Source organism: Ursus maritimus, unplaced genomic scaffold (assembly GCF_017311325.1).
Source record: "Ursus maritimus isolate PB19 unplaced genomic scaffold, ASM1731132v1 scaffold_17, whole genome shotgun sequence".
NCBI lineage: Eukaryota > Metazoa > Chordata > Mammalia > Carnivora > Ursidae > Ursus > Ursus maritimus.
The window spans coordinates 52,981,836-53,006,962 of NW_024424119.1; the positions used below are offsets into that span (position 1 = coordinate 52,981,836).

Below are 25,127 nucleotides of genomic sequence, written 5' to 3' on the forward strand. Positions count from 1 at the left end.
CCAACAACCCACAGAGATGTATTGCTTGTTTTGTTTTATTGATGAGGCAACAGGAGCAGAGCCAGGACTCGAACCAGGGGTTGTCTGAAACCTGCCCCACATTGCCACACCGGTGCCTAGCCCATCTTGTGCCAGCCACATCCCAGCCCAGGGCTCCCAGTGACGGAGGTGGGAGGCTGGAGGCCTACCTTGGATCTAGGGCCTTTTCAAGAGGGAAGCCCTGTCCTGAGCTCTTTGCTTCTGCAGAAAGAGGACGAGGTTGGGGTGAGCTTTCCAGACCTAATCCATCTTTGTAGTGTAGGCCACCTTTCCAGATCTGCCATGTTTCCACAGCTCTCCAGAGTCCAGGCAGCCCTACCCCCATGTGAGTACAAGTCAACAGTGCCACGTTCGGGGGAAAAGGTCAAACTCGCAGAATACCTTCTCTGCCCAGCTGGGGTTCACCTGCTCCAGCCACTTGGTACCTGAATGACCCTGAGCCCTTATGGCATTGGAGAGGTGGGCGCTGGGCATCAGGATTAGCTGGGAAGGGAGTCTGGTCTCCAGATCTTAGGGTGGCATTTTTGCCACCACCTCATGATTGGAAGAAAAGTTCTCCTGGCAATAGTTACCACTTCCTTAGTTCTTACCACAGCCCGTAAGTCCCTGCCAACTTCTACCTAGAAACGTCCATTCTTCATCTCAATAAACCATGGTGGCCTTCTTCTGATCTTTGGGAATAGCATTCTGTCCCCTGGTCCTCACATGGTCAACTACTTGTCATTCACATTTGCGTTCAAATGGCACCTTCTTGGAGAGGCCTTTCCTGACCACCCACTTGAAGAAGTGCCCTCCCCCTTGCCGCACCACACCATGTCACCTTATTTTCTTTCTGGCACTTAACCACTCTGAAATGATCTTATTTGTTCATTTATTTATGAGTTCTGTGTCAGCCCCAGCAGGACAGGGAACCTCGTTCTTTCCCCTCACTGCTGGGAACGGTGCTTGGCACACAGTAGGGGCTTGCTGCTTCATTAGCTGAAGGAGTGTATGCTAAGCCCAGAGCAGAGAGCCCCACAACAGCCTCACTTCACGGTGAAGACCCTGGGTCTCAGTTTGGGGAGCGTCCTCCCAAGTCACACAGCTGGACTGTGGTCTAGCTTGTTCTGGGGTGCCCAACTCTGGAGTCCTCCTGTGGCTCAGAGAAAGCTCCCTTTCCCTCTGCCTGATTAAAGCCATTTGTAGCTGGTCTCAGAGCAATGTTTGGGGGCATAGGCTCTGAGGACAGACAGACCCGGCCCTGCCCCTGCCCAGCACAGCACCCTCGCAGTGGTCCCGTCACCCCTTTGAGCCTCTGGCTCCTCGCCTGCGACATGGGGAGAGCATATACGTATCCCACAGCAGGGCCATTATGCATGTGTGGCGACTTAGCGCATACGTGTTTAGGAAGTGGAAGCTCTCATTTGCCAGGAAGGTCTTTTGAGGCATCTGAAGTCACCGTGTCCACAATGAAGCCAGAGGTATGTATTCTGCACGCACCCGGAGTGGGAGGACTTCTGTTGTTCAGAGCTCCTAATGCCAAATGTAATCATGTATGTACAGGATAAGCATCCACTGTGTGCCAGGCGCCAAACCACTGCAGTCTCCTGGGGAACTTCCGTGCCTTGGAGTGAGTCCAAGTGTCGGTCTCTCATGTGGCAAGTCTGGAGGTTTAAGTGCTGATGTTAATTCTCTAATGCAGGGCAGATGGGGGACATGTCAGTGGAAAGGAGCCCACGGTGAGGTCAGCCTGAGCTCAGCCTGTCCCACAAACGATAGCACCCAGCTCCTGCCCTTCTTAGGAACCCTCAGGTTCCCTGCCCCCAGGATAAACTCCTCAGCCTGGCACACAAAGACCTTTCCAGTCACATTTCCCACCACCCGGCCCTCCCGCGGGTGTATCCCGATGCGCAAGCCCTCTCGTCCGTGGTTATTTCACCAATACCTTCTGAGTGTTGGCCAAACGCTGGGGGTCCCCCAGTGACGGAGACAGCTGCATTGCCGCCCTCGTGGAGCTGAGCGGTTGCAGCAGCTGAGGGCCTTCGACGTGCCCGCCCTGTGCTGCGAGCTTGATGCAAGTCATCTTGTTGCGTTGGTACCCAGCCGTGGGAGGCGGGGACCCCGATGACTGCATTCCCATTCTATAACGAGGCCACTGAGTGGGCGCCTGGCTGACTCAGTCTGTAGAGCATAGGACTCTTGATCTTAGGGTTGTGAGTTCAAACCCTACGTTGGGGGTAGAGCGTGCTTAAAAATAAAATCTTAAAAAAAAAAAAAAAATGAAGACACCAAGGCTCCATGAGAAGAGGTGATTTGCCCAGTGCCTCAGGTGGGACTAGGGGTGCAACCCAGATGTACCTGACTGGAAAGCAAAGAAGACAAGTTATAATAACGTGTGGTGGGTGTTGACGGAAGTATGGTGAGCACTTGGTAAGGGGCAACCCATTTAGTGATCTTATCTCCACTTGCCTCTCTATGTGTCCAACTAGATTGTAAGCAACTGGAAGACAGACTGTGTTATTACCTCTGTGTCCCCTCACATCTCTCCCCCAGGCCAGGCCCAGGATCTGGGTGGAGTACTGCTTTGGCTTCACCATTGTGACCTGGCTGGGGGGAGGGGCTGGTCACCAGCGCCATCTTCCAAACTCTCCTTTGCCCACGTTGTATATGACCTCAGTAGACAATGTGATGATCATGTTTATACCCATGGATCCTGGCGTGGATCAAGTCAGAGCCTCCAGTTCACTCTCCCTGTCATTCATTCAACAAACATTTATCAAGCTAAGCCCTGTGGACATAATCAGAGATAATCTTCATGTCTAGATTTTGCCTGTGCTTTGTGGTCAGCGAGCTTGTAAACTATAATAATAAATAAAATATGTCAAACACTAACTCAGACTCTGTGAGGTTTGAACACTAGTAGTATGTCCACATTTTTATATATAAGAAATAGAAACTTTGAACTTTCAGCTGAGAAGCTGATCCCTATCCGTCGGACGCCGATGCAGAAGCCCATCACCACTGCACCACACTGCCTCTTGAATGTTATTGCAATGGGGGAGGTGGCACTTTAATTTACCTAGGTTCCCCAGAAGGATGCCCTCTATACTCTGGAAGAAATAAGTCCAAGTACTTCTCAGACCAAAATTTCATTTTTAATCCCTATAACTAGACCCTGAAAACTGCCCCTCCCCCTTTTAAGAACGTCTTCCTGGCCTAAGGAATTAGGGGATGTATTTAAAGGTAAGCAGTGGGGTGCCTGGGTGGCTCAGTCAGTTGAGCGACAGACTCTTGATTTCCGCTCAGGTCATGGATCTCGGGATTTGAGCTCAAGCGCCACGTTGGGCTCCAAGCTCAGGGCAGAGCGCTGGCTCGTCCCTCTCCCTTTGCTCCTCCCCTGCTCACGTGCAAATGAAGATTTTATTTGAGAGGGAGAGAATGAGAAAGAAAGAGAGAGAGCATGCGCATGAGAGAGGGGAGGGTCAGAGGGAGAAGCCGACTACCTGCTGAGCAGGGAGCCCAGGGTGGGAACAGATCCTGTGACTCCAGGATCATGACCTAAGCCGAAAGCAGTCGCTTAACCAACTGAACCACCCAAGTGCACCTAAATAAAATCTTTAAACAAATAAAATAAAAGGATAAGTGGCAATTGCAGATGCCCAACATGTTTGATTATCAAGTAACCAAGTTTTCAGAGGCCCAGAGCCACACAGGACTGGGAAGCTGGCCAATGACCCAGGACTTGGCAGGTGGCATGGCCAATCTGGTTGTAGGCTTCAAAGCTAGTTGATTTGCTGGAAGGTCCAGAGCGATCAGAGGCCAGTTAGGTACAGGTCTTCAGATCCGTGCCCTTTGTACCACCAGGTGCGCCCGACTGCTTACAGAACACCATGGATGGGAAAGGATGCCAAGGCAGTAATCCTGACTTCACGTTTATTGCTGTCCCAGATGCAGGGGTGCCAGCCTCAAGTCTGCAGATCTTCTGAACCATATGAAGGTACTGGAGGCCGTAAAATATCCACATGAAGTTAGGGAGGAGCTATCAAAATTCGACTCTGGTGGGACTCGAACCCACAACCTTTGAATCACCACACCAGGATCGGCTAGAAGTCCAATGCGCTATCCATTGCGCCACAGAGCCGGCTATTTAAACGCTCTCCAGCTCACCTCTCTGCCTATCCCACCCTTTTAGCTTTCTTCTAGGTGTGGCGTTGGCCTTTGTGGAACCCTGCCGGTCTCTGCGCGCAGACTCCGGATTCTCCGCCCACGCTGCGGGCGGGGGCGCTGCCCACCACGTGCGAACGCCAGTGGCTTGCCGGCTCTCCGCCCAGACCCAGCCTGCCGGTCTCCTTCCCTCCCCGGGGTGTCTGCGGCGGGGCGGGGCTGCGCGGCACGGACTACAACTCCCAGCGTACCGCGCGGGGCGCCGCCCGGGGCCGTCGCGCGCGCAGGGCGGGCTGGGCCGGGCGGCGTCGGGCGCGTTAGGGCTGCGCGGCGCCGAGGTCTCTGCAGCTCTCCGGCCGCGGGGAAGGCGCGGGAGGCGGTGCTGCGGCCCGGCGCAGCCGGTTTGGGTTGCAGGAGGCGGGCGGGGGAGGAGCGCCGCGGGCGGGCGGGGCCGGGCTGCGGGCGGGGCTGGCCGGGCGGCGGGGCCATGCAGGGCGCAGAGCCGGTGGAGCTCTGCTGAGACCCGGCTCTGCGCGCCCAGGGGCTGCTGATGCCCCTCGCGCTCCCCACTACGCTGCCGCAGCCAGGCCGCATCTGGACGGGGCGCCGCGCGGCGGGGCCGACACCGGGTGAGCATAGGCCAGGCCAGTGGGTCCCGGGCGGGGAATGTGCCTGGCTAAGTCGGGGCGGTGGTGGGGCCGGCTGGGGTGAGGGGGGCGCCCTGCTGCTCTGTCTCCTTGCCGGGCGCTCTGCTGCCCTGGCTGCTTAGGGGCGAGGGCGGTTCGCTGAAACCTGGGACGGGGGCCCGAGGGATGTCGGCATCCCCTTCCCTTCTCGTCCCATCCCCCAGGCTTCCGGGACGGGTTCCTGTTCTCCGGGAGCCCAGAGGTCTGAGGACCTTTGATACCTTGGCATTGGCTACGGGAGCGCTGGTTTGGTCCCCCTCCCGACTTTTGCTTTTCGTGTGGAGAAGGGGGAGATGATCTGTAAGAGCTTTCTGTGGTCCAGACCGTGTCTTCATCCTGGCTTGGAGACTGTCAGGCTACATCACAGCCATGACCTTCAGCTCCTCCCCAGGAATAGGAGAACCCTGAAAGAAAACTGAGTCCCATCTTGCTGCTTCTTGAGCAAGTCCCTAAAGAGACAAGAGAAAAGACCGAGAGTCCTAATCTCAGTCCAGTCAGCTGTTCCTCTTCCTCTATAGCCCAATCCCCAAAGATTCATCTGAGTGGCTTGCCGAGTGTGTTTGTAGGGAGTGACTTCAGGGCCCTCCTGCGCTCCCTCAAACACCTTTCCTTTCTAGGCGGTCACCTCTCAGGCACCTCCAGGCTCTGTCGCCCTCTGTGGGCCATCAAAGAGATGGCACTGTCCGAGTTTGTGGGCTGGGTGGGAGCCAGGCCCCTTCCCAGGAAGCTGCCCTTGGGTGTTGTGCCTTGGCCTGGTCATCCAAAAACCCAGGGAGGTTCTTTGGATGAGGAGTCAAGCCAGAGACACTTAAGTTAATACCCCCCTCCAAGCCATTCTGGTTAGAGATCCTGGATGTCAGGAGAGTGGACTCTCCTGTTTTGGCTGGAAGGGCTCCTGAGAGCAATTCTCACTACTCCCATAACACAGAGCGGGAGACTAAGGCCTAAAGTAGGAAAGGAACTAATTTACCCAAGGTCACGGGGAGAGTTGTAGGAGGAGATGGGACTAAGGGGCTAGAACTCAGCCTCTGCCTCTTAGCCGTGGCACTTCTCAAGTCCCATGCCTCTCACCTTTCCCTTCCAACACAGCCCTGGAAAGGGACCCCATCCTCAGCTACCTACTTAGTATGACTAAGCCTCACTACAGGTTGACCCTTACGATCATAGTGGCTGCCTGGGCCAGGAGGTGGGGGACATAGACATTTGGCTCCACTGACTGCTCTGTGCCCACAGGCCACAATGCTGCTTGGGGCATCTCTGGTGGGGCTGCTGCTGTTCTCCAAGCTGGTGCTGAAACTGCCTTGGACCCAAGTGGGGTTCTCCCTGCTGTTCCTCTACCTGGGGTCTGGAGGCTGGCGCTTTGTCCGAATCTTCGTCAAGACCATAAGGCGTGATATCTTGTGAGTAATCTGGTCCAGTTCATCCAGCCCTGGAGTCTCCTATAACACAATGGGCTCCTCATTCCCCAAATCTCTCCGTACCAGGCTTCTACGAGCACAGGGCCCCTGGCCCCAGAGGGGCAGTCTCTGCTTTATCCCCTTTCCCTGGCAGGAGTATCTAGTATCTCCATCTCCAAGGTGAAAGTCTTCTCCTAGGAGATCTCCCTGACTTGGTGCCGGCTAGCCTAGGGCAGACTTAGGGGCCCAGGACATACACTGAACATCAGGTGTGTCAAGAAGACATCTGCAAAGGCTCCTGAGGCTAAGCGGTAGCTTGTAAGAGAATGAAGAGGAACCCTGTGGGAAGGGCCCTGTCCATAAGCTTGAGAAGGCACAGAGTTCAGAGCAGGGCTCCAAATTGGATATCTGGGGAAACCAGCTCCCCAAAGAAAGTCAGGTACAGTCCACAGGGCTCTCCTGTACCAGAAACACCTGCTGCTACCAGCTCTGTGCCAGGCATCAGGCTGGCTCTGGGGCCCAGGGAGAAAGAAGGCCGACCTAGTCCTGGGCCCAGCTCATACTGGTCAGGGAGATAAAAAGGAGATACCGTAGGGGCGCCTGGGTAGCGCAGTCGTTAAGCGTCTGCCTTTGGCTCAGGCGTGGTCCTGGCGTTATGGGATCGAGCCCCACATCAGGCTCCTCCACTGGGAGCCTGCTTCTTCCTCTCCCACTCCCCTGCTTGTGTTCCCTCTCTCGCTGGCTGTCTCTATCTCTGTCAAATAAATAAATAAAATCTTTTAAAAAAAAAAAAAAAAAGGAGATACCGTAAATCCCTAAACTAACCATACCATGCGGGCAGAGACCCTGGCAGCCTTGGTCATAGTGGTGTCCCAGTGCTCAGCACAGTGACCCACACTCAGAACAGGCAGCTCAGCACCTGTCATCTGAATTGACTGTAAAAGGAGGTACTGAGTGGCCACTGCAGGAAGGGTGGTCGCAGAGAGCTGTGGCAGTGTGGGGCAGGGAGAGGTGGCTTCAGGCCAGGGCCCTGCGGAATCAGAGAAGGCCGCCTGGAAGACAAAAAGCTGTAGTTGAGAGGCACCTCCAGGTGATGGAGCAGGGGATTCCAGCCAGAGGGCGCAGCATGTGAATAAGCATAGAAGTCAGGGAGTTAGGAGCTTTCGAAGGTCAGAGGTGGTAGGGACAGGGCAGGAAAGGGGCATATTGCCAAGTGATTTATTTTTTAATTTTATTTTGATTTAAATCTAATTAATATGTTGTGTATTACTTGTTTCAGGTACAGATCTGTGATTCATCGGTCTTATATAATACCCAGTGCTCATTATAACACATATCCTCCCCAACGTCCATCACCCAGTTACCCCATCTCATCATCCCCCTCCCCTCCAGCAACGCTTAGTTTGTTTCCTAAGATTAAGAGTCTCTTATGGTTTGTCTTCCACTCTGATTTCATCTTGTTTCATTTTTTTCCTCTCTTCCCTTATGATCCTCTGCCTTGTTTCTCAAATTCCACATATCAGTGAGATCATATGATAATTGTCTTTCTTTGATTGACTTATTTTGCTTAGCGTAATACCCTCTAGTTCCATCCATGTCATTGCAAATGGCAAGATTTCTTTTTTTGATGGCCGCGTAATACTCCATTGTATATATACACCACATTCTTCTTTATCCATTCATTTGTTGATGGACATCTGGGCTCTTTTCATGGTTTTTGCCAAGCGATTCTACATTTAGTGAAGCTCTGGGCCTGATACTGAGTGGGGCCCAGTGGGCAAGGTGGTGAACAGGATGGAGCCTTACCCTTGGTGGGCTCACCAGGAGGGAGACTGAACAAATCTCAAACTTACCCTTTATTTACTGTGGCGGGGGTCTGGAGAGGTGCAGTATAGGGCTATGGGAGGTCCCAAATGAGTTGGGACTTTGACTTGGGCCCTGGAGTCCAGGAAGGCTCTGACAGAGCAGCAGACTCAGAGCAGAGCTTCCAGAGTCATAGGTGTTGAATTCTGGAGCCAGAGAGGACCAGGGTCCGGATCTCAGCTTGTGAAGCCCAGGCGAGCCGTGGTCCTGCGGAGCCTCATTTCCTCATCTGTACTGGGGAGGGAGTAATCCCCGGGTGCCTGGTGTTACTGTGTGGCATCGGTGGGCTGGTGCCTGTAATGGTGCCTGGCACACAGGTGCTGGGAAAGGGGAGTGTTGCAAGTGATGGGGCTCAGCCTCAGGCCTGTGGGACAACAACCTGGGCCAGGGTATCGGCCACCCCCCCGCCCCAGCCCCAGCAGTCACGGCTCCCTTGCTTGCTCCCACCTAGCGGCGGCATGGTACTCCTGAGGGTGAAGGCAAAGGTCCGGCGGTACCTGCGGGAGCAGCGGACAGTGCCCATTTTGTTCGCCTCTACGGTACAGCGCCACCCCGACAAGACAGCCTTGATCTTTGAGGGCACAGACACCCACTGGACCTTCCGCCAGCTGGATGATTACTCCAGCAGCGTGGCCAACTTCCTGCAGGCTCGGGGCCTGGCCTCAGGGGATGTGGCCGCTCTCTTCATGGAGAACCGCAATGAGTTCGTGGGCCTGTGGCTGGGCATGGCCAAGCTGGGCGTGGAGGCGGCCCTCATCAACACCAACCTCCGGCGGGACGCCCTGCGCCACTGCCTGACCACCTCCCGGGCCCGGGTCCTCGTCTTTGGCAGCGAGATGGCCCCAGGTGAGCCCCCGGGGCGGGGGGTCAGACGAGGAGGCCCACAGGGTCTTGCACAGAGCACAGCCCCCCTCCAGGCCTGGGGGAGGCTGCGTGGCTCAGAGGTGAAGGCCATGAGCCCTGGTGTCAGACAGCCTGGGCTCTGCCACTGGTAAGCTGGAGATCCTGAGTAAGAGACTGGAAATAGTCTGTGACTCAGTTTCTTCACTGTAGTACTTAACCACGTATCATTTTCAAGAAGATACTTCGCCTGAAGCGCTAACAAAGTGGCTGATGCCAGGTGAGCCTGCAGATAGAATGGTAGCCATTCTGGGTGACTAATTAGGCCTCATTTGCCTCATCTATAAAATGAGAACAAGAATGTATTCTCTGCTCTCCTGCAGAGCTTATGTTTTATTTGCTGCCACGTTGAGCGCTGACCGAGTACGGAGCTTGGTGCTTTACAAAAGCACCTCTAATCTTCATAAAGTCTGGTGAGGCAGAGATGGCCGTCTTGGCTTTACAGATGAGGAGACAGACATTCAGAGTGGTGTGAGGAGCTCACTTAAGGTCACACCGAAGCAGGATTTCATCCTGGGCTTGACTGCTGTGGTGTGGGATGATGGCAGGGAAGGTTACTGACGCGCAGAGAGGGGGAGAGGAAGGGTGCCGCAGGGAGAGGGGGGAGGGTTGGACAAATCCAGAGGGAGGCAGAAGTGGAGCCGAGGGGGCCAGGACTGGCCTGGCCTGTGCCCCAGCACAGGTGATTATCTGGACGACTGTGGTGCACGGGGCAGCCTGAGGGAAGGTTCCCACTTTCTGAAGAGGTTGGGGGCTGCTGACCTCTGACCCTCCACACCTCTCTTCTGACCGGGCCCCACGGTCAAGCATGGTACAGTGTGTAAGGGCGCAGACCTTGACACATGGTAGAGCTGGCTTGGAGTCCCAGCTCCAGCACATTCTAGCTGGGAGCAGACCCTCCCATTCTTGGGGCCTCGTCTTCTCATCTAGGGGCTGCAGCTGGTGCCTACCTCCTGGGCTGTGTGAGCGAGAGGGCACACGTAAGGAGCCCGCTGTGTAGGTAGCCAGCAGCTGGGGAGTTCTTGCTCCTATCAGTGTCTTATCATGAGGACCCAGGTGCTTCACCCATCTTCCCTGCACACAGCCAGTGTCCCCTGACAACACGCCAGCCCTGACACGAGCAGAGGTCCTGGGACGTGAGGTTCCCGGCCTGCCTGCTGATCTGCCCTGTCTCCCCTGCAGCCATCTTTGAAATCCAAGCCAGCCTGGATCCCTCGCTCAGCCTCTTCTGCTCCGGCCCCTGGGAGCCCAGCACAGTGCCCGCCGGCACGGAGCACCTAGACCCCCTGCTGGAAGATGCCCCCACGCACCTGCCCAGTCGCCCTAACAAGGGCTTCACAGGTGGGCCTCCCACCCCGCAGAGGGTTTCTCAGATGGCCCCAGGGCCAGAGGCCTGAGTTCTTCTGCAAACCTGCTGTGTGGCCTGGAGTGAGTCCTGTCACCTCTCTTTTTCCATCCGGGAAGATGAGGACAGTGACCTTGGGTCACTCTGGAGGCTAAACAGATAATGTGTGTGAAGATGCTAGGCACGGTGCCAAGTACACAGGAGCTCACCAGACCGGATGCTTTGACTTGTTTCTTCGTTGCTGCCCATCACTTGCAGCAGGATCGTGTAGAGCCCAGGAAACCGCTGGGTCTGAATTTCGACTGGGGTTGGGCCAGGGGCTAGACCCTCTAAATATTCACCCAGCACCTGTTCAGTGCCAGCCCCTGTCAGCCTGGGATCCTCTCCCTGCACTGGGCTGCCCTGCCGCCCTGTCCCCTCCTCCAGGCAGCCTTTCGACCCTGCAGCCTCTCCTGTACTCCACCCTGCCCTGTTTGCTGCACTGCCCAGAGGGCCAGAGCTGGCGCTGAGTTCATGCCTCAGCCCCACCACTTCCCTTGTGTCCCTGAGCTCCGGAGCTGCCCTTTCTCTGAACCTCGGTTCCCGCAGCCATAACAGTGGGGCTGGTAACGGAATCGATTTTATGGAGCAGCTTTGGGGTTTGAAAAAGATACAGTGGAAAGCTGGGGTGTGACAGGAAGTGCTCAGGAACTGGTCTTTGTTGGCATCGTGGTCATTTTATCTGTGTCTCGGGTGAATTTGTCTCCCTGGTACTTTTGTAAGCGACCCGAGGGCACGGTCTCTGCCTGGATGAGCCTGGTGTCTTCATGCCCAGCCCAGGGCTGGCATCAGCAGGCATCCAGAGGGCGTGAGGTGATTGACACATGACATGCAGTCATCCCACGGGGTTCCTGGCCTCCTAGAACCTCCCACCGGGAAGTGGGGGGGGGGGCTGAGCCTCTGCAGAAACCAACGTGACAGTCCCCTATCTGGGCCACAGGGTGGGGTAAAGATACGATCTGCGGTGCAGAAGCGCCCTGCAGCCAGTGTCTCCCCAGCCCTGTGCGGTCTCTCTTCACAGCCACTTATGTGTCTGTTTGCTTCAGATAAGCTCTTCTACATCTACACATCGGGCACCACGGGCCTGCCCAAAGCCGCCATTGTGGTGCACAGCAGGTAAGGGGCATGGGCCGGGGGGCGGGGCTTGCTGGGGGCGGGGCCCGGGAGCCCCTCCTCCTGCCTCCCAAGTTGCCTGCGAAGCGCCCTGTCTGTGCCCCCCAGGTACTACCGCATGGCCGCGCTGGTGTACTACGGATTCCGGATGCGGCCCGACGACATTGTCTACGACTGCCTGCCCCTCTACCACTCCGCAGGTGACATGGGGCCCGCCCTCTCAGCCTCCCATGCCCCGGGGCCCCAGGAACCCCACCCCTCTTGGCAGGCAGTATCTTGTGGGTAGAAACACATGAGCTTTGGAGTCAGATCTGGGTTCAGAGCAGACCTGGCCATTGACTGGACCTCTGAAGGAAGACGGCCGCACCAGCGTCAACAATGTGTGTGGCCGTGTCCCGCAGGGCGCCAGGGCTAGTCTGGCCCTGCAGTTGTTTCCACAGGTGGGCACAGCCTTGCTGCTTGGAAAGGGAAGCACAGAGATGGAATAATTAGAGTTCCTGCCCGCAAGGTGCTTAGAGTTAGGTGTGGATTTAGGGCAGGAGGAAGGATGGGAACTCACGTGACTTTAATACAAGAAATGGCACAGTGAGTATGGAGACAGGCAGGGAGCAGGAGCTCAGCTCAAGAGAAGAGTCCAGTGATGGTCAGAAAGGCTTCCTGAAAGAGGTGCTCCCAAGTCAGGCAGGTGTGAGGCACCGAAGCCGGGAGAGCTAGCTTGGTCCCCCTCTGGCTGAATGGCAGCATTGCAGGTACAGGAGCAGGAGGTTGGGGCCCCGCTCCAGGGACCCCAGGGACAGTCCGAGGAGCATGCACTCGATCACACACTGGGGAGGCACTGGGGAGCTGCGGAAAGTGTTTGATGAGGGAAAGGTGTGATTAGTTAGTGTTGGAGGGACAGGACAGGAAGGAGGGACTGGGGAAAGGCCTTTGAGGAGATGGGCTGGGCCAGGGGAGGCTCTGGAAGGAGGGGTTTCCTGGCTCCCTGACCTCTACGGGCCACCCCTCTGCCTTTAGGAAACATTGTGGGAGTGGGGCAGTGCCTACTGCATGGCATGACAGTGGTAATCCGGAAGAAGTTCTCCGCCTCCCGGTTCTGGGATGACTGTATCAAGTACAACTGCACGGTGAGTGAGCAGGGCAAGGGATGCACGTCCCTGTGCTCTCCTGACCCATCGGCCCCATTCGGGGACATCTGCCTCACAGCTGAGGCCGATCGTTCACTGGGGGCAACATTTCCATTGTTCCGATGGGGAGACTAAGGCCCAGGGCCCGTGCGATTGGGAGGTGAAGTGAGAGCAGCCGTGGGCCAGCCTCACACTGAGGGCAACATTTCCATTGTTCCGATGGGGAGACTAAGGCCCAGGGCCCGTGCGATTGGGAGGTGAAGTGAGAGCAGCCGTGGGCCAGCCTCACACCAGGTCTGCCCCCAGATTGTGCAGTACATCGGCGAGCTGTGCCGCTACCTCCTGAACCAGCCGCCCCGGGAGGCGGAACACCAGCACCGGGTGCGCATGGCGCTCGGCAACGGCCTCCGCCAGTCCATCTGGACCGACTTTTCTAGCCGTTTCCACATCCCCCAGGTGGCCGAGTTCTATGGGGCCACTGAATGTAACTGCAGTTTGGGCAACTTCGACAGCCAGGTGGGCAGTGGGGCGGTGGATGGGGGCGGGGTGCAGCCCGGAGTGTGGGCGCCAGAGCCCCCGCTGTCTGGTCGGGGTAGGTGTGCAGCATGGAGTGTGGGTGCTGGAGCCCCCGCTGCCTGGCCGGGGGGGTGCAGCACGGAGTGTGGGTGCCGGTGCCCCCACTGCCTGGCCGGGGGGCATGCAGCATGGAGTGTGGGTGCTGGAGCCCCCACTGTCTGGTCGGGGGGTGCAGCACAGAGTGTGGGTGCCGGAGCCCCCACTGTCTGGTCGGGGTGGGTGTGCGGCTCAGAGTGTGGTCCTGGGGCAGTGCAGATGTGGGAGTGTGGGCACCAGGCCTCCCAACGCTGTCCAGTCTCAGGCCCAAGTCTTGGCCTTTGCAGGTGGGGGCCTGTGGCTTCAACAGCCGCATCCTGTCCTTTGTGTACCCCATCCGGCTGGTACGAGTCAACGAGGACACCATGGAACTGATCCGGGGGCCCAATGGCGTCTGCCTTCCCTGCCAGCCAGGTCTGCCCCAGGATTGGAAGTGGGGTCAGAGCGGGAGAGGTTGACCCGGGAGGGGGATGGCACTGGGCTGGGTGAGTGGGGAGCCCTCTGACTAGTGGCCGTCACTCAGCTCTTCTCTTAGGGCCACAAGTCATTTATTTTTTTGTCCATCTGTCCTTCCATTCCTCATCCCATCTACCCATCGGTCCATTGATTCACTGTTGTGTGGAGGACCCCCGGGTCAATCCTGGCTCAGCCCCTTCTCTTCGTGCCTGAGTCCCCTCATCTGCACGTGAGGCTGATGGCAGCACCACTGCCTGGGGTTGCCCTGGGCATCATGCGTGCTAAGGAACGTACAGCTCTTTGAGCAGAGCCAGGGGCCCAAGGAGTGCTGGCTCTGGTCAGACTGTGCACATAGAGCTTGGCCACCCTTTCGTGTCCTTCATCTTTCCATCTGCTCCGTGACCAGACGTCACTGAGTGCTCTGTGAATCAGACCTGCCAGGAGAAGCTTCCCTGCCCTCGGGGCTCCTGCCCCAGAGCGGGATAGTGTTTCTGTGGGAAGCAGTGTGACCAGAAGTCAGATCAAGATGCGGGGCGCATTTGGGAGCGGGGTACGGGTAGAGGAGGCCCCCAGAGGAGAGCTGCCCTGCCTTCCCTGCCCCCAGGTGAGCCGGGCCAGCTAGTGGGCCGCATCATCCAGCAGGACCCCCTGCGCCGCTTCGACGGCTACCTGAACCAGGGTGCCAGCAATAAGAAGATCGCCAAGGACGTCTTCCAAAAGGGGGACCAGGCCTACCTCACCGGTGGGTGGGCACCAGCCCCTTTGGGGGGCAGGGTGGAGAGGAATGAAGGGGCCCTCCCCCACCTTCAGAGAAGACGGCCCCAGTCCCAGCCCTCCCTGTCAGGCAGATCCTGGGGTCCCCCACGGCCGGCCAGCCCAAGCCCTGCCTCATACTGCGCCCCCACAGGCGATGTGCTGGTGATGGACGAGCTGGGCTACCTATACTTCCGAGACCGCACGGGAGACACGTTCCGCTGGAAAGGGGAGAACGTGTCCACCACCGAGGTGGAGGGCACGCTCAGCCGCCTGCTGGACATGGCCGACGTGGCAGTGTATGGTGTCGAGGTGCCAGGTATCTGCGGGGCGGTGGGAGGTGCCAGGCATGTGTGGGGAGGCACCACCAGGGGGCACCACCAGCTCCTCACCGTCCATGCTGCCACCCCCAGGAACCGAGGGCCGGGCCGGAATGGCCGCAGTGGCCAACCCTGCCGGCAGCTGTGACCTGGAGCGCTTCGCACAGCTCCTGGAGAAGGAGCTGCCGCTGTACGCCCGCCCCATCTTCCTGCGCTTCCTGCCTGAGCTGCACAAAACAGGTATGCCCCCTCCCCTGCTCCAGCTCCCGGGTTCCAGGCCTGTGGCCCTTCTTGGCTCCTTTTGGAGAGATCTGTGGGCTGTCATTTGCCCTTTAGCCAAAGCTTTGCTGTGTCATTGGTAAACAGACCTCCCTGTGTATAAGTGAGTGGACCAAGCCCTCAGAGAGAGAAGGTTCACACATCCATGAGCGGAATGCACGTTTACTGAGTACCTGCTGTGTGCCTGCCAGGCTTTGTGCTAGGCCTTGGGGAGTGAGGTAACAAATTCTGATGGCACCTCTGCTGTCTTGGGGAAGCAGCACAGGACAAGGAATTCCAAGGGCAAAGAACAGAATACAGATCGAACTGACAGTAAAGCAAATGAAGGGGGGTGAGGTGCCTGGGATGCTCCCCGGAGGAAGTGACCTTGGAGCTGAGACCTGAATGAGAGGGTAGGCTTTATGGGGTGGGAGGCATTCCAGGCTGGTCCCTAAGACCAGAGGGCACTTGGGCAGGAGAGGAAGTAAAGGAGGTCCCTGAAGCCAGAGCCAAGGGGAGCTGTGGGCAGCGGTGTCGGGTGGGGCAGAGAGGCCAGTGGAGATCAGAAGACTCTGGGCTGGGGAGGGCCTGGACTATGTCAGGGCAGCAGGAAGCCATTGAAGTGTTTGAGTAGTGCAGTAACCTGGGTCAGGTCCGTGTGCCACGCGGCCCTCTGGCTGCTGTGTGGAGCGTGGGAGAGGGCTGCAGGCAGCCCCGGGGGAGCAGGGAGACTAGCGAGGGGCTGATACTGTCGTCCAGGGGAGAGGTGAGTGGTGGGTCCACAGTCACATAGCAGGACAGGGTCAGCCTTCTGTCTGTTGAACCACTGACAGGTCCCCTGATGGGCAGGAAGTCAGTCCTTGCTGCCCTGTCCTGATTCCTCCCACCTCAGCCTCTCACCAGCTGCTCAGCCTCGGGCCACCTCCCTCGTGCACATCATGTGAGCCCCTGCCTTGCTGGAAGGCCTTCCCTGACCCATGTGGCCCCTGCCGGGTGGTAGGCTCCCAGGAGCACCTGAAGCAGTGCCGAGGGTCAAATGGGACTGGTGCTGGGCTCGTGATCGAGGCTGGGAGCTCCTGAGGTTTGGGTGACAGCCGACTTCTCTGTGCAGGAGAGAGGCAGGAGAGAGATCTCAGGTTTCAGGCTTTGCTGCAGAACAAACATCCCTAAACTTACTTTTTAGGGCTGAAAACGGCGATTTTTTTGCTCTCAATTGTGGGTCAGCAATTTGGGGTGAAGTTCAGCTGAGTGGTTCTTCCATCAGCCCTACCTGGCGTGGAAGAGCTGCCATCACTCGTGACTCAGCGGGGGCTGCAGGGGCTGGGATGTCCTTACTTGCCTGTCTGGCTCCCAGCGGGTCGCTTCTGCAGCCCCGGCCAGCAGAGCTGTCCGCAGTGACAACAATGCCCCGTGTGCACGCTGACCGACACCGCGGCCACTAGCCCCGTGTAGCTGCTGAGCACTCGAACGGGGGCCAGTGTGACTGAGGAATGGAATTTTTCCTTTTCTTTCATTTTAATTAAATGTATAGAGCCCCCTATGGCCAGTGGCTATCCTATTGGATAGGGCCAGTCCAGGGGGCGCCCCTGGGCTGTCTCACCTCTGCTGTGTGTGCCTTCTCCCCCTTCAGAGACTACACCAGTGTCAGGCACCCCCTCCTGGATTGGAAGCTACAGGGCCTCTCGAGGCCTGGACTCCCCAAACTCTCATGTTCTGTGCGTCAAAGCAAGTCACAAAGCCAGTTCGGATTCAGATGGGGGGTGAGAAAGACTCCAGCTCTCGCTGGGAGAAGTGGCCAAGCCACCAGGCAGCAGGGTGTGCATCCAGGGAAGGAAGGAACCTGGCCATTTCTGGCAATCTGTCATACCTGGCTTCAAATCCCAGCTCTAGCCCTTATGAGCTGTGTGGCGTTGGCCCGGGGGTGTGCCTCACCACGCCAGTCTTCTGTCCGGTGGACTGATGCCAGTGACTGAGCCGTGTGCAATTTCTGTGACCTACAACTGAGAAAACATTACTGCTGTTGAAACTATTTCAGAGATGTTAAAAACTGAAAACTCATGCCTTGTAGAATCCATAGAATCCGGCAGAGCACCTGCCTCTGGGTTTCTGTGCAGGTGAGATGAGCTCCTGCCTGTGCCTGGGAGGTGCTGGAAGCACAGAAGCCCGGGCTCTGGCCCTCCCTCTGCTGTCACTCAGGGCGTATGGCCTTAGATGGAGAGTTTCCCCTCTTTGGTTCTCAGTTTCCCCAGCTGCAAGCAGAAGGCAGGCAGCACGGCCCCCCACCGCGGCGCCAGGGCCGCTCTGAGCAGCGCTGCGAATGTAATTAGCTGGAGCTGCCTTGCAAAGTGTACAGGGCTGTGCCCTGCTGTGCTCCGTGCCCTGTGCCTGTGTTCTCGCCAGCCCTCTGCCTCGGCCCCTCTTCAGCTTTGGTGGGCGACTTCTCGAGGCTCAGGCCCTTGCCCTGCACCCTGTGACCCATCTTCCCTGCTCCCTCAGGGACCTTCAAGTTACAGAAGACAGAGCTTCGGAAGGAAGGCTTTGACCTAGCAGTTGTGAAAGACCCGCTGTTCTACCTGGATGCCCGGAAGGGCCGCTACGTCCCGCTGGACCAAGAGGCCTACACCCGCATCCAGGCAGGCGAGGAGAAGCTGTGATTTGCCCCGAGTCCCTCTAAGGGCCAGTGGGTGCTGGATCCAGAGCCCCAGCTCCCACCCCAGAGGGGTCGTGGGCAATGCCAGACCAAAGCAAGCAGGGCCCGGCACCTCCCCCCTGAGGTGCTGACCCCCTCCCCCTCAAAACTGCCCAGTGACTCACTGCCGCTTCCCCCTGCCCCCAAGAGGCTTTCTGTGAAAGCCTCAAGTCCATGTTCTGTCTTCGAGGCCATGTGGGGCCTCTGGGCCCGAGGCTGAGACGGACCGGGCCCCTTAGGATGATGTCGCAGGGCAGGGGCAGGTGGAGGGTCGCCAAGCACTCCCCAGAGAGCAGGGAGCTTGTAAATGGGACCAGGGCAGAAGCCGCCAGACTCAGGAAGCCGGCGGAGTGGGCAGGGGCTGCAGTGGTGGTTGATCAGGTGGCCAGAGAGGAAGATCCGGGCCCAGGAACTGTTCCAGTGTCACTCAGCACTGCCTGCACCTCCAGGGGGATAGGAGGAGGACCCCGACCTGCAGCAGGACTACCTGGACTGTGCCCCCCCCCCATCCTCCTCTCCTGGGTGGCAGCTTGGCTGCCCCTCAGGTGGGACCTTTCTCCTTGTAGGTCTGTCCACATCACTTTCTCCATTGAAGTCCTGGGCTGGCTATGAGAGGAGGAGGGGTGGGGGTGGGGGTCGTTCAGTGGCCAATAAACTGCCTTGACTCCCCCCCTAGCCTGTGTGTATGCCACCTGAGCTCATTGCACCCACTCAGGCCCCACCTCCTGCCCCTCCGGCCCATTCACTCACTCGGGCTTAGGCATATAGCAGGTAAGATGCCTCGATGAGTTGGCAAGGTATTTAATAGCATGAGCTTAAAAGTCCGAACTAGCTGTGTCACTTTTGAGTTTGTGGTCTGGGGCAAATGACTCAGTGTCCTCATCTGTGAAAGGGGCATAATCAGGAGGATTCAGAGAGCACAGGGACCCATTTTGAGGAAAGGGCTATTCAGAGCCTTTGAGGGAGAAAACCCTAACCCAGGGCCTGATCGCATCTCCAGACCTTTGCTCGTGCATTTCCCTAGGGGTCTGGGGGCTGTGTGAGCCAGAGCCAGGCTGCCTGACCAGTTCTGGCAGAGTCCAGGAAAGCTTCCCAGAGTGATGTTCCCAGGGCCACAGCACAAGCCTCGCCAGTGGAGAGGCAGCTGTCTCCAAGGCGCCATCGCTGGAGTCACACCCAGGCTGGAAACGCATGGCCCTTTGGGAAAGGGGCCCAACCCAGCCCAGCCCGGTGGGCCATGTGTGCCTCTGGGCCTTATCTTCACTATTGAAGCTTCACCACTTGCTGACAGGTCACACAGCAGTAGGGAGGTGGGGGGGCTGGAATGCAAACCCAAGCCCCTGTTGCTTCCTGCTGCCCCACCCGCCTCCTGGTGCAGAAGGCCAGGGGAAAGCCAAGAGCTTCCATTCCGCCCATGACTGTGGAGCCAACTGTGAGCCCCGCCCTGGGCCTGCCGCTCTGATGGCCAGGGTGGAGGGGGGCCAGGATGAGATCCGGGATGCCTCCTAGGGGAGTGACTTTGAAATATATAAGAATCTGATGCTGCTCCTGGGGGAAAGTGGGGTGCAGAGCTGGAGCTGGGCCCTTGGAGAGAGGTGCTGAGGGGGGTTTGGGGGCGAAGGTGACAGTCATGGCTGCAGTGCCCCAGTGTGGCCAGCAGAGGGCATGCAGAGCTTGGAGAATCTCATCTTGGTCCTCAGCGCTCAGCCTCCAAAAGTGGGAAGGAGGGTCTGTGAGTCCCACGTCTCCGTTCCTTCCTTGAGGTCACCTGGAGGGTTGGTGAAAAGCTCCAGCTTGAACAGGCCTGTGCTCAAGGCCATTTGCCAGGCTAAGCCTCAGTTTCTCCTGTAAATGGAGATCTAGGATAGTTGTGACCATGCGTTGTGCTTGGAGATCTCTTAACATGCGGTCTGGTGCTGATGTCTGCTTAGTACATAGCAGTTTCAAGATTAAAAAAAAAAAATCTATATTCAGATGTTAAGACCCCAGACTAGGCCTGAGCTGGCCACTTCTACACCACCCCCCACCCCCCTGAAGGGCCTTGGGAGCTCTCCCATCCGCCTCTGATCATCCTCAGCCACGGCTGTGTGAGTCACGCACAGGCAGATTTTTCAATATGTGCCTGTGAAATTAACGACAGCTGCTGCTCATTGGGCATTTCCTGACGTTTATATGGTGCTTCACGGTTTGTAAAGTACTGAGTAAGTTATCTGTGGAGCAAGAGTCTCAAGGCCCTCGCAGGATGGGACGGGGACGGGGGTGGGGGGGGTGGGGGCAGAGGTGGTGGGTGCATGGTGAGCAAGAGAGACCTGGGAGCTGACTGTCTGAGAACAGGGGAGAGGGAGCTGGCGAGTCAAGAAGCGGAGGGTGTGTGGTTAGCTGCACCTACTAATCCAGCGCCCTGGAGGGGGGGGGCAGTCCTGTTTCCCGGTGAGAGAGGCTTTTCAAGGAAGAGTTAACCAAGAATCAGAGGGAGAAGGTGTCCCAGATAAGAGTAGCGGGAAAATGTAAAGGCCAGGAAGTCCGCGGGGAGCAGGGCTGATGACAGCAAGCAGGGAGGCTGCGGGGAGTGCAGGTCGGGGGTGGGGTAGAGCTGAAGCTAGATATGAAAAATGAGTCCTTTGTGGGCCCTTGGACTTGCCCGCTTCCAGAGACCAGGGGCTGTGCTAGGAGGGCCCTGCATCGGGTCAGACCCATTTCCTTAGACTTGCTAATGGCCGCCACGGCTGGAGCCCCTCCTCTGTGCCAGGCGCTTTGCAACGCGCTTTGTGTGCACTGGTTCATTAAATCCACACCACAAAGCAGCTACTATTTTCATTCCCATTCCACAGATGAGGAATCTGAGGCCCAGGGAGGCAAAGTCTCTCCCGAGACCACAGAGCCTGTGAATGGCAGCACTGGGATGCAAACCCCCTTCCCTAAGCCTCGGTATTCCCATCTGCAACGGTGCCAGGGAGAGGCTGGAAGGGAGCATGCCTCGAGCATCCCCGGAGGTCCTACCGCCCTCAGGACAGCCAAGTGGCCGACCAGGCCAGTGCTTGGCGTATCATTTTCAATCCCTGGGAAGAAGGTTAAATACCTCCGAGGGGCCCATTGAGGCGGTGGCAGCAAGGGAGGGGCTGACCAAGTGACTTTCAAAGGGGCCTGAATGCGTGGCCAGCCCCTCCCCCTGAGGAGGGGGGCCCTGCTTCCTCCCAGCCTAATGATATTCTGGGCTCAGCCCTCGTCTTTGGCGGCAGTTTAACCCGAGCCGGGGCGGATTTCTTTCTCACTGATCTCAGCTTGACACCCAATTAGCACAAGAATGGGAGGAGGAAGCCTGCGAGAGGCGCCTCCCAGCCTCCCGGGGCGCACGAGAGGAGCAGGCGGGAAGACAAAGGGCAGCGGGCAGGGGGGCACCCGCGCCCTCGCCTCCCCCCGCAGACCCTGCCATTGTCTCCCAAGTTGCTTCTGAGGGGCTGGAGCCCGACGCCCGGGTTGGCCAGATTGCTGGAGGAGACTAGGGATGGGGCCCAAGCCCCTCTTCTGCGTAGATCCCAGGGGAAGGCATTTGGGTGAGCCAGACCCAACAGGAGGCCGTCAGGGTCAGTGATGCTGAAGGCACGACAACCTGGGGCTGAGGCCTGACACTTAAGGGCCATGGGCAAACCACTGGTTCTGAGCCTCAATTTTCTCATTTGGCAAGTGGGGTAAGAGTAGTCCCTGTAAGCAATCAGACGGTGCACGTTTAGCACCTGGCAGGTGTAAGGTGGGCATTCAATAAACACTCTTTGAATGAATATGTTAAACTAATATTGTTACTAATAAGAGATTGAGTGGGGTAGGCTTGGGGTCAGGAGAGGGAAGGACTTTCTGAGACCCAGGCATCCACAGAATGCGCTGATTTTTTATTTTATTTTACCTTTTTATCAGAGAGAGAGCACGAGTGGGGGGCAGGGGGCAGAGGGAGAAGCAGACTCCCCACTGAGCAGGGACCACGGGGTTGATTCCAGGACTTCAGGATCACCTGAGCAGAAGGCAGACACTCAACCGAGCCACCCAGGCACCCCCAGAATGGGCTGATTTACCTAGAAGGGACTATGCAAGAAGATAGAGGAATCCATGTCTGTTGAGATGTGGGAAGATGCCTCCTTCCTAGGAGCCCTCTCCCTCTCTTTGGATTTGGGCTTAGGTGTGACTTCCGGGAAGCCTTCCCTGATCCCAGGGTTGGGTTAGGGGGCTCCTCCATCTCCCACAGGGCCCCATGTTCCCCCTTTATAACACTGATCACACCACGTGGTCCATTTTTACATCTGTGTCTTCTCCTAGAACAGCCCCAGAAGGGCAGGGACCTGTTGGTCTTGTTCACTGTCGTGTTCCCAGCACCAGCGCTGGGCCTGGTGCTTAATAGGTGCTCAGTGAATGGTTGTCAGATGGCTGAAGCCCTTCAAATGCTCCCTAGCTCTTGTGTTCCAGCCCCAGGAGAGGGCAGTTACCAGGGTGAGAGGATATTCAATCCAAAGACCTGAGCTAAGATCAGAGGCTCAAGGGCTCTGAACACCTTCTAGGAAGGCCCTTATCCTGCTGGCAAAGAGAAGCCAGTGAATGACTGAGCAGGGAGTGATATGTGTTCACTCACTCAATCATTCAGCAAGCACTTACCAAACCCCTACAATTACAAAGCTCCTTGCCACAAGCCAAGGATGCAAGATGAATCAGGCAAGATTTCTGCCCTGTATTAAGTGTCTGCCTTCAGCTCAGGGCGTGATCCCGGCGTTATGGGATCGAGCCCCACATCAGGCTCTTACACTGTGAGCCTGCTTCTTCCTCTCCCACTCCCCCTGCTTGTGTTCCCTCTCTCGCTGGCTGTCTCTATCTCTGTCAAATAAATAAATAAAATCTTAAAAAAAAAAAAAAAAAAAGATTTCTGCCCTGTAGGAGCTGGGTCTAGTCGAAGAATCTTAGAATATTTTTGCTGAAAGGACCTTAGATCATTTGGTTCCCAACCTTCTTTACAGATTGGGGAAACAGTTCCAGAGAGGGAAAGTGACCAACCCGCATAGCATGGTACATGTGGGGCCTTTCCATTTGCTGCAGGATTCCTTTGTGCCCTTTGGACCAGGGCTGTGTCTCATTTGTCTTCACTTTGTCAGTGCCCTAGAACAGTGCCTAATACATTGAAATCGCTCAGGGCTCTCCATGGAGTCAAACTGTACAATGAAGCCAAGGCCAGAGTGAGGGAGGTGGGAGGCAGGCAGGCAGAGAAGCAGCAGGTACAGGTGCCAGGTGATGGTGGTGGTGGTGGAAGATTTGGGGGGTTGCAAAATCAGCTTAGATGGGAGATGAATCCAAATCGGTGACTATTTGAATATGGGAGAGAATTAAGAACAATGTCCAAAGTTTCTTGCTTAAATGTTTTAGTGGGTGGCAGTGGTATTCTTGAAATGGGGAACACAGAGGAGGGCCTATTTTAGGGAAAGAGGCACTGTGCCAAGAACTCATTTAGTCCTCGCTACAACCCTGTGAGTTAGGGGTTGTTGTTATCCCTATTTTACAGATGAGGAAACTGAGGCAGAAACATGTAAGCTAAGGGACTGACTTAAAGAAAACAGCTAGAAGTGGTGGGACCTGGATATAAAGCTGGCAGTTGAACTAGCTTTTTTTTTTTTTTAATTAAGATTTTACTTTTTTATTTTAGAGAGAGAGAGAATGAGCAGGAGGAGGGGCAGAGGGAGGAGGAGAGAGTTTCAAGCAGACTCCCTGCTGAGCACAGAGCCAACCCTGAGTTCAATCTCACAACCCTGAGATCACGGCCCAAGCCAAAGAATCAAGAGCCTAACCAACTGCACCACACAGGCGCCCTGAACACCAAGCTCTTAACCATTGTATCATTCCACCACTGACCATCAGACTACCCCACCGTATGCTACCAACGCTGAGTTCAATTCGGAAGTGTGGTTTAGACACCCTGGGACATCTACTTTCTCCCCTGGGCTTTTTTTTTTTATATATATATATTTTTAAGCTTTTATTTATTTACTTGACAGAGAGAACGCATGAGCAGGGGGAGCAGCAGGCAGAGGGAGGGAGAAGCAGACTCTCCGCGGAGCAGAGACCACCAATGTGGGGCTTGATCCCAGGACCCTGAGACCCTGACCCGAGCTGAAGGCAGACTCTATTTAACCAACTGAGCCACTCAGGCACCCCATCTCCCCGGGCTTTTGTTACAGGCTCCGTGATCTATCTTCTTCCTTGTTCCCCTTCAAACTATTCACACTGCAGAAGTTGGGATACTTTTACTTTTTTAGCTTAGTTTTTTAAAGATGTATTTATTTATTTGAGAGAGAGAGAGACCAAGCACGAGTGGGGGAAGGGCAAAGGGATAGNNNGGAAAGAGAGACTCTCAAGCAGACACCTACTGAGCTCGGAGCCCTCAGGACCCTGAGATCATAACTTGAGCCAAAATCAAGTCGCAGGCTCAAGGGACTGAGCCACCCAGGCGCCCCAGGTAAGGATATTTTAAACCACAGTTCAAATGTGACTCCCTCCCCAAACCTTTCAAAGGCCTCCCACTGCTCTTAGAAAAGAGACTGAAATTCTTACCCGGCTCCCAAGGTATGATTTGGCCCCTGTCCCCTTCCTAGTCTCATCTCTTACCAGGCCCTCTGCTCCCCAACTTCCACCTTCCTCTCTTGGGGTGCTCCAGCATAGTCTCCCACCCAGAGCCTTTGCATCTTCTGTTCTCCTCATTGGAATGCTTCCAGAGGTTTCTCTCCCAGTCACATCCACCTACTTTACTCAGGCTTTAGAGCTCAGTTCAGGTCCAGCCCAGTCTGTTTTCCTTTTGGAGTTCCTGTAACTTCAGATCACTTTCGGTTTGAGATTTTATATTTATTAGTATGACTGGTTCGTTTATTTGATTACAGCCAGCTTCGCCCACTAGCCTGTGAGTGCGCTAAAGGCAGGAACCTTGCCCATCTGGTTCACCACTGCACCTATAGCACTCACCAAGATGCCTGATACTCCGAGGACGTGCAATAAATACCTGTTGAGTAAAACCCAAGTCGATAACCAAAGGGCCGGCTGGATAGCGACTCTATAGTTCAGGAGCGATTGCTGGGCTGGAAATAAAGATTCGCAGTCACTTACAATTCAAGTCAAGTCAAGGCGAATGGACGGGCTCACCCAAGCGGTGTGCTGACTTAAGAGAGATTTGTAACTTTTGCAAGATAAACAGTAACGTGGCTCACAGATACAGCGCAACGATGCCCGGGCTCCCGCCTCGCTGTGGCTCGCTCAAGCCGCTGCCCACCCTGCCCTCTGAGCCCAGTCCCTAAAAGGCAGAGGGAGAGCAAGTCGGGAGTCTCCAACTGCGCTGTGACCTCCCCCCCTCCGATCCGCCTTCCTCCAA

General features: G+C 56.4%; 1 protein-coding gene, 1 long non-coding RNA gene and 1 other non-coding gene across 4 annotated transcripts; 1 reads left to right on the forward strand and 2 right to left on the reverse strand.

The window, feature by feature from the left end:
* Positions 1–4,068: 4,068 nt before the first annotated feature.
* TRNAR-UCU lies at positions 4,069–4,159 on the reverse strand. The gene is given in 2 exon segments: positions 4,069–4,104; positions 4,123–4,159. It is a non-coding gene; the product is annotated as a tRNA-Arg (tRNA).
* A 489-nt stretch (positions 4,160–4,648) lies between these two features.
* Positions 4,649–18,412, forward strand: SLC27A4 (solute carrier family 27 member 4). Its single transcript, XM_040631983.1, has 13 exons — positions 4,649–4,811; positions 6,102–6,268; positions 8,580–8,974; positions 10,211–10,369; positions 11,459–11,528; positions 11,634–11,725; positions 12,540–12,649; positions 12,956–13,165; positions 13,549–13,675; positions 14,322–14,459; positions 14,625–14,789; positions 14,884–15,030; positions 17,545–18,412. Exons 2-13 carry the CDS (start codon positions 6,108–6,110, stop codon positions 17,700–17,702), a joined length of 1,932 nt encoding a protein of 643 aa, XP_040487917.1. The 5' UTR covers positions 4,649–4,811; positions 6,102–6,107; the 3' UTR covers positions 17,703–18,412.
* LOC121103107 lies at positions 11,802–25,119 on the reverse strand. 2 transcript variants are annotated; one of them, XR_005835265.1, is made up of 3 exons: positions 24,374–25,119; positions 16,916–17,048; positions 11,802–12,368 (listed from the first exon to the last, which is right to left on the reverse strand). It is a non-coding gene; the product is annotated as an uncharacterized LOC121103107 (long non-coding RNA). The 2 variants fall into 2 exon arrangements; XR_005835264.1 differs by lacking the exon at positions 11,802–12,368 and adding an exon at positions 15,080–16,151.
* Positions 25,120–25,127: the final 8 nt, after the last annotated feature.

What these genes read in the sequence shown, in the direction of transcription:
- SLC27A4 (XM_040631983.1), top strand. Translation starts at nt 6,108, where the DNA reads ATGCTGCTTGGGGCATCTCTGGTGGGGCTGCTGCTGTTCTCCAAGCTG. An exon ending in ACCATAAGGCGTGATATCTT is followed by an intron (nt 6,269 to 8,579) that starts GTGAGTAATCTG and finishes GCTCCCACCTAG; the next exon opens with CGGCGGCATGGTACTCCTGA. An exon ending in GTATGGTGTCGAGGTGCCAG is followed by an intron (nt 14,790 to 14,883) that starts GTATCTGCGGGG and finishes TGCCACCCCCAG; the next exon opens with GAACCGAGGGCCGGGCCGGA.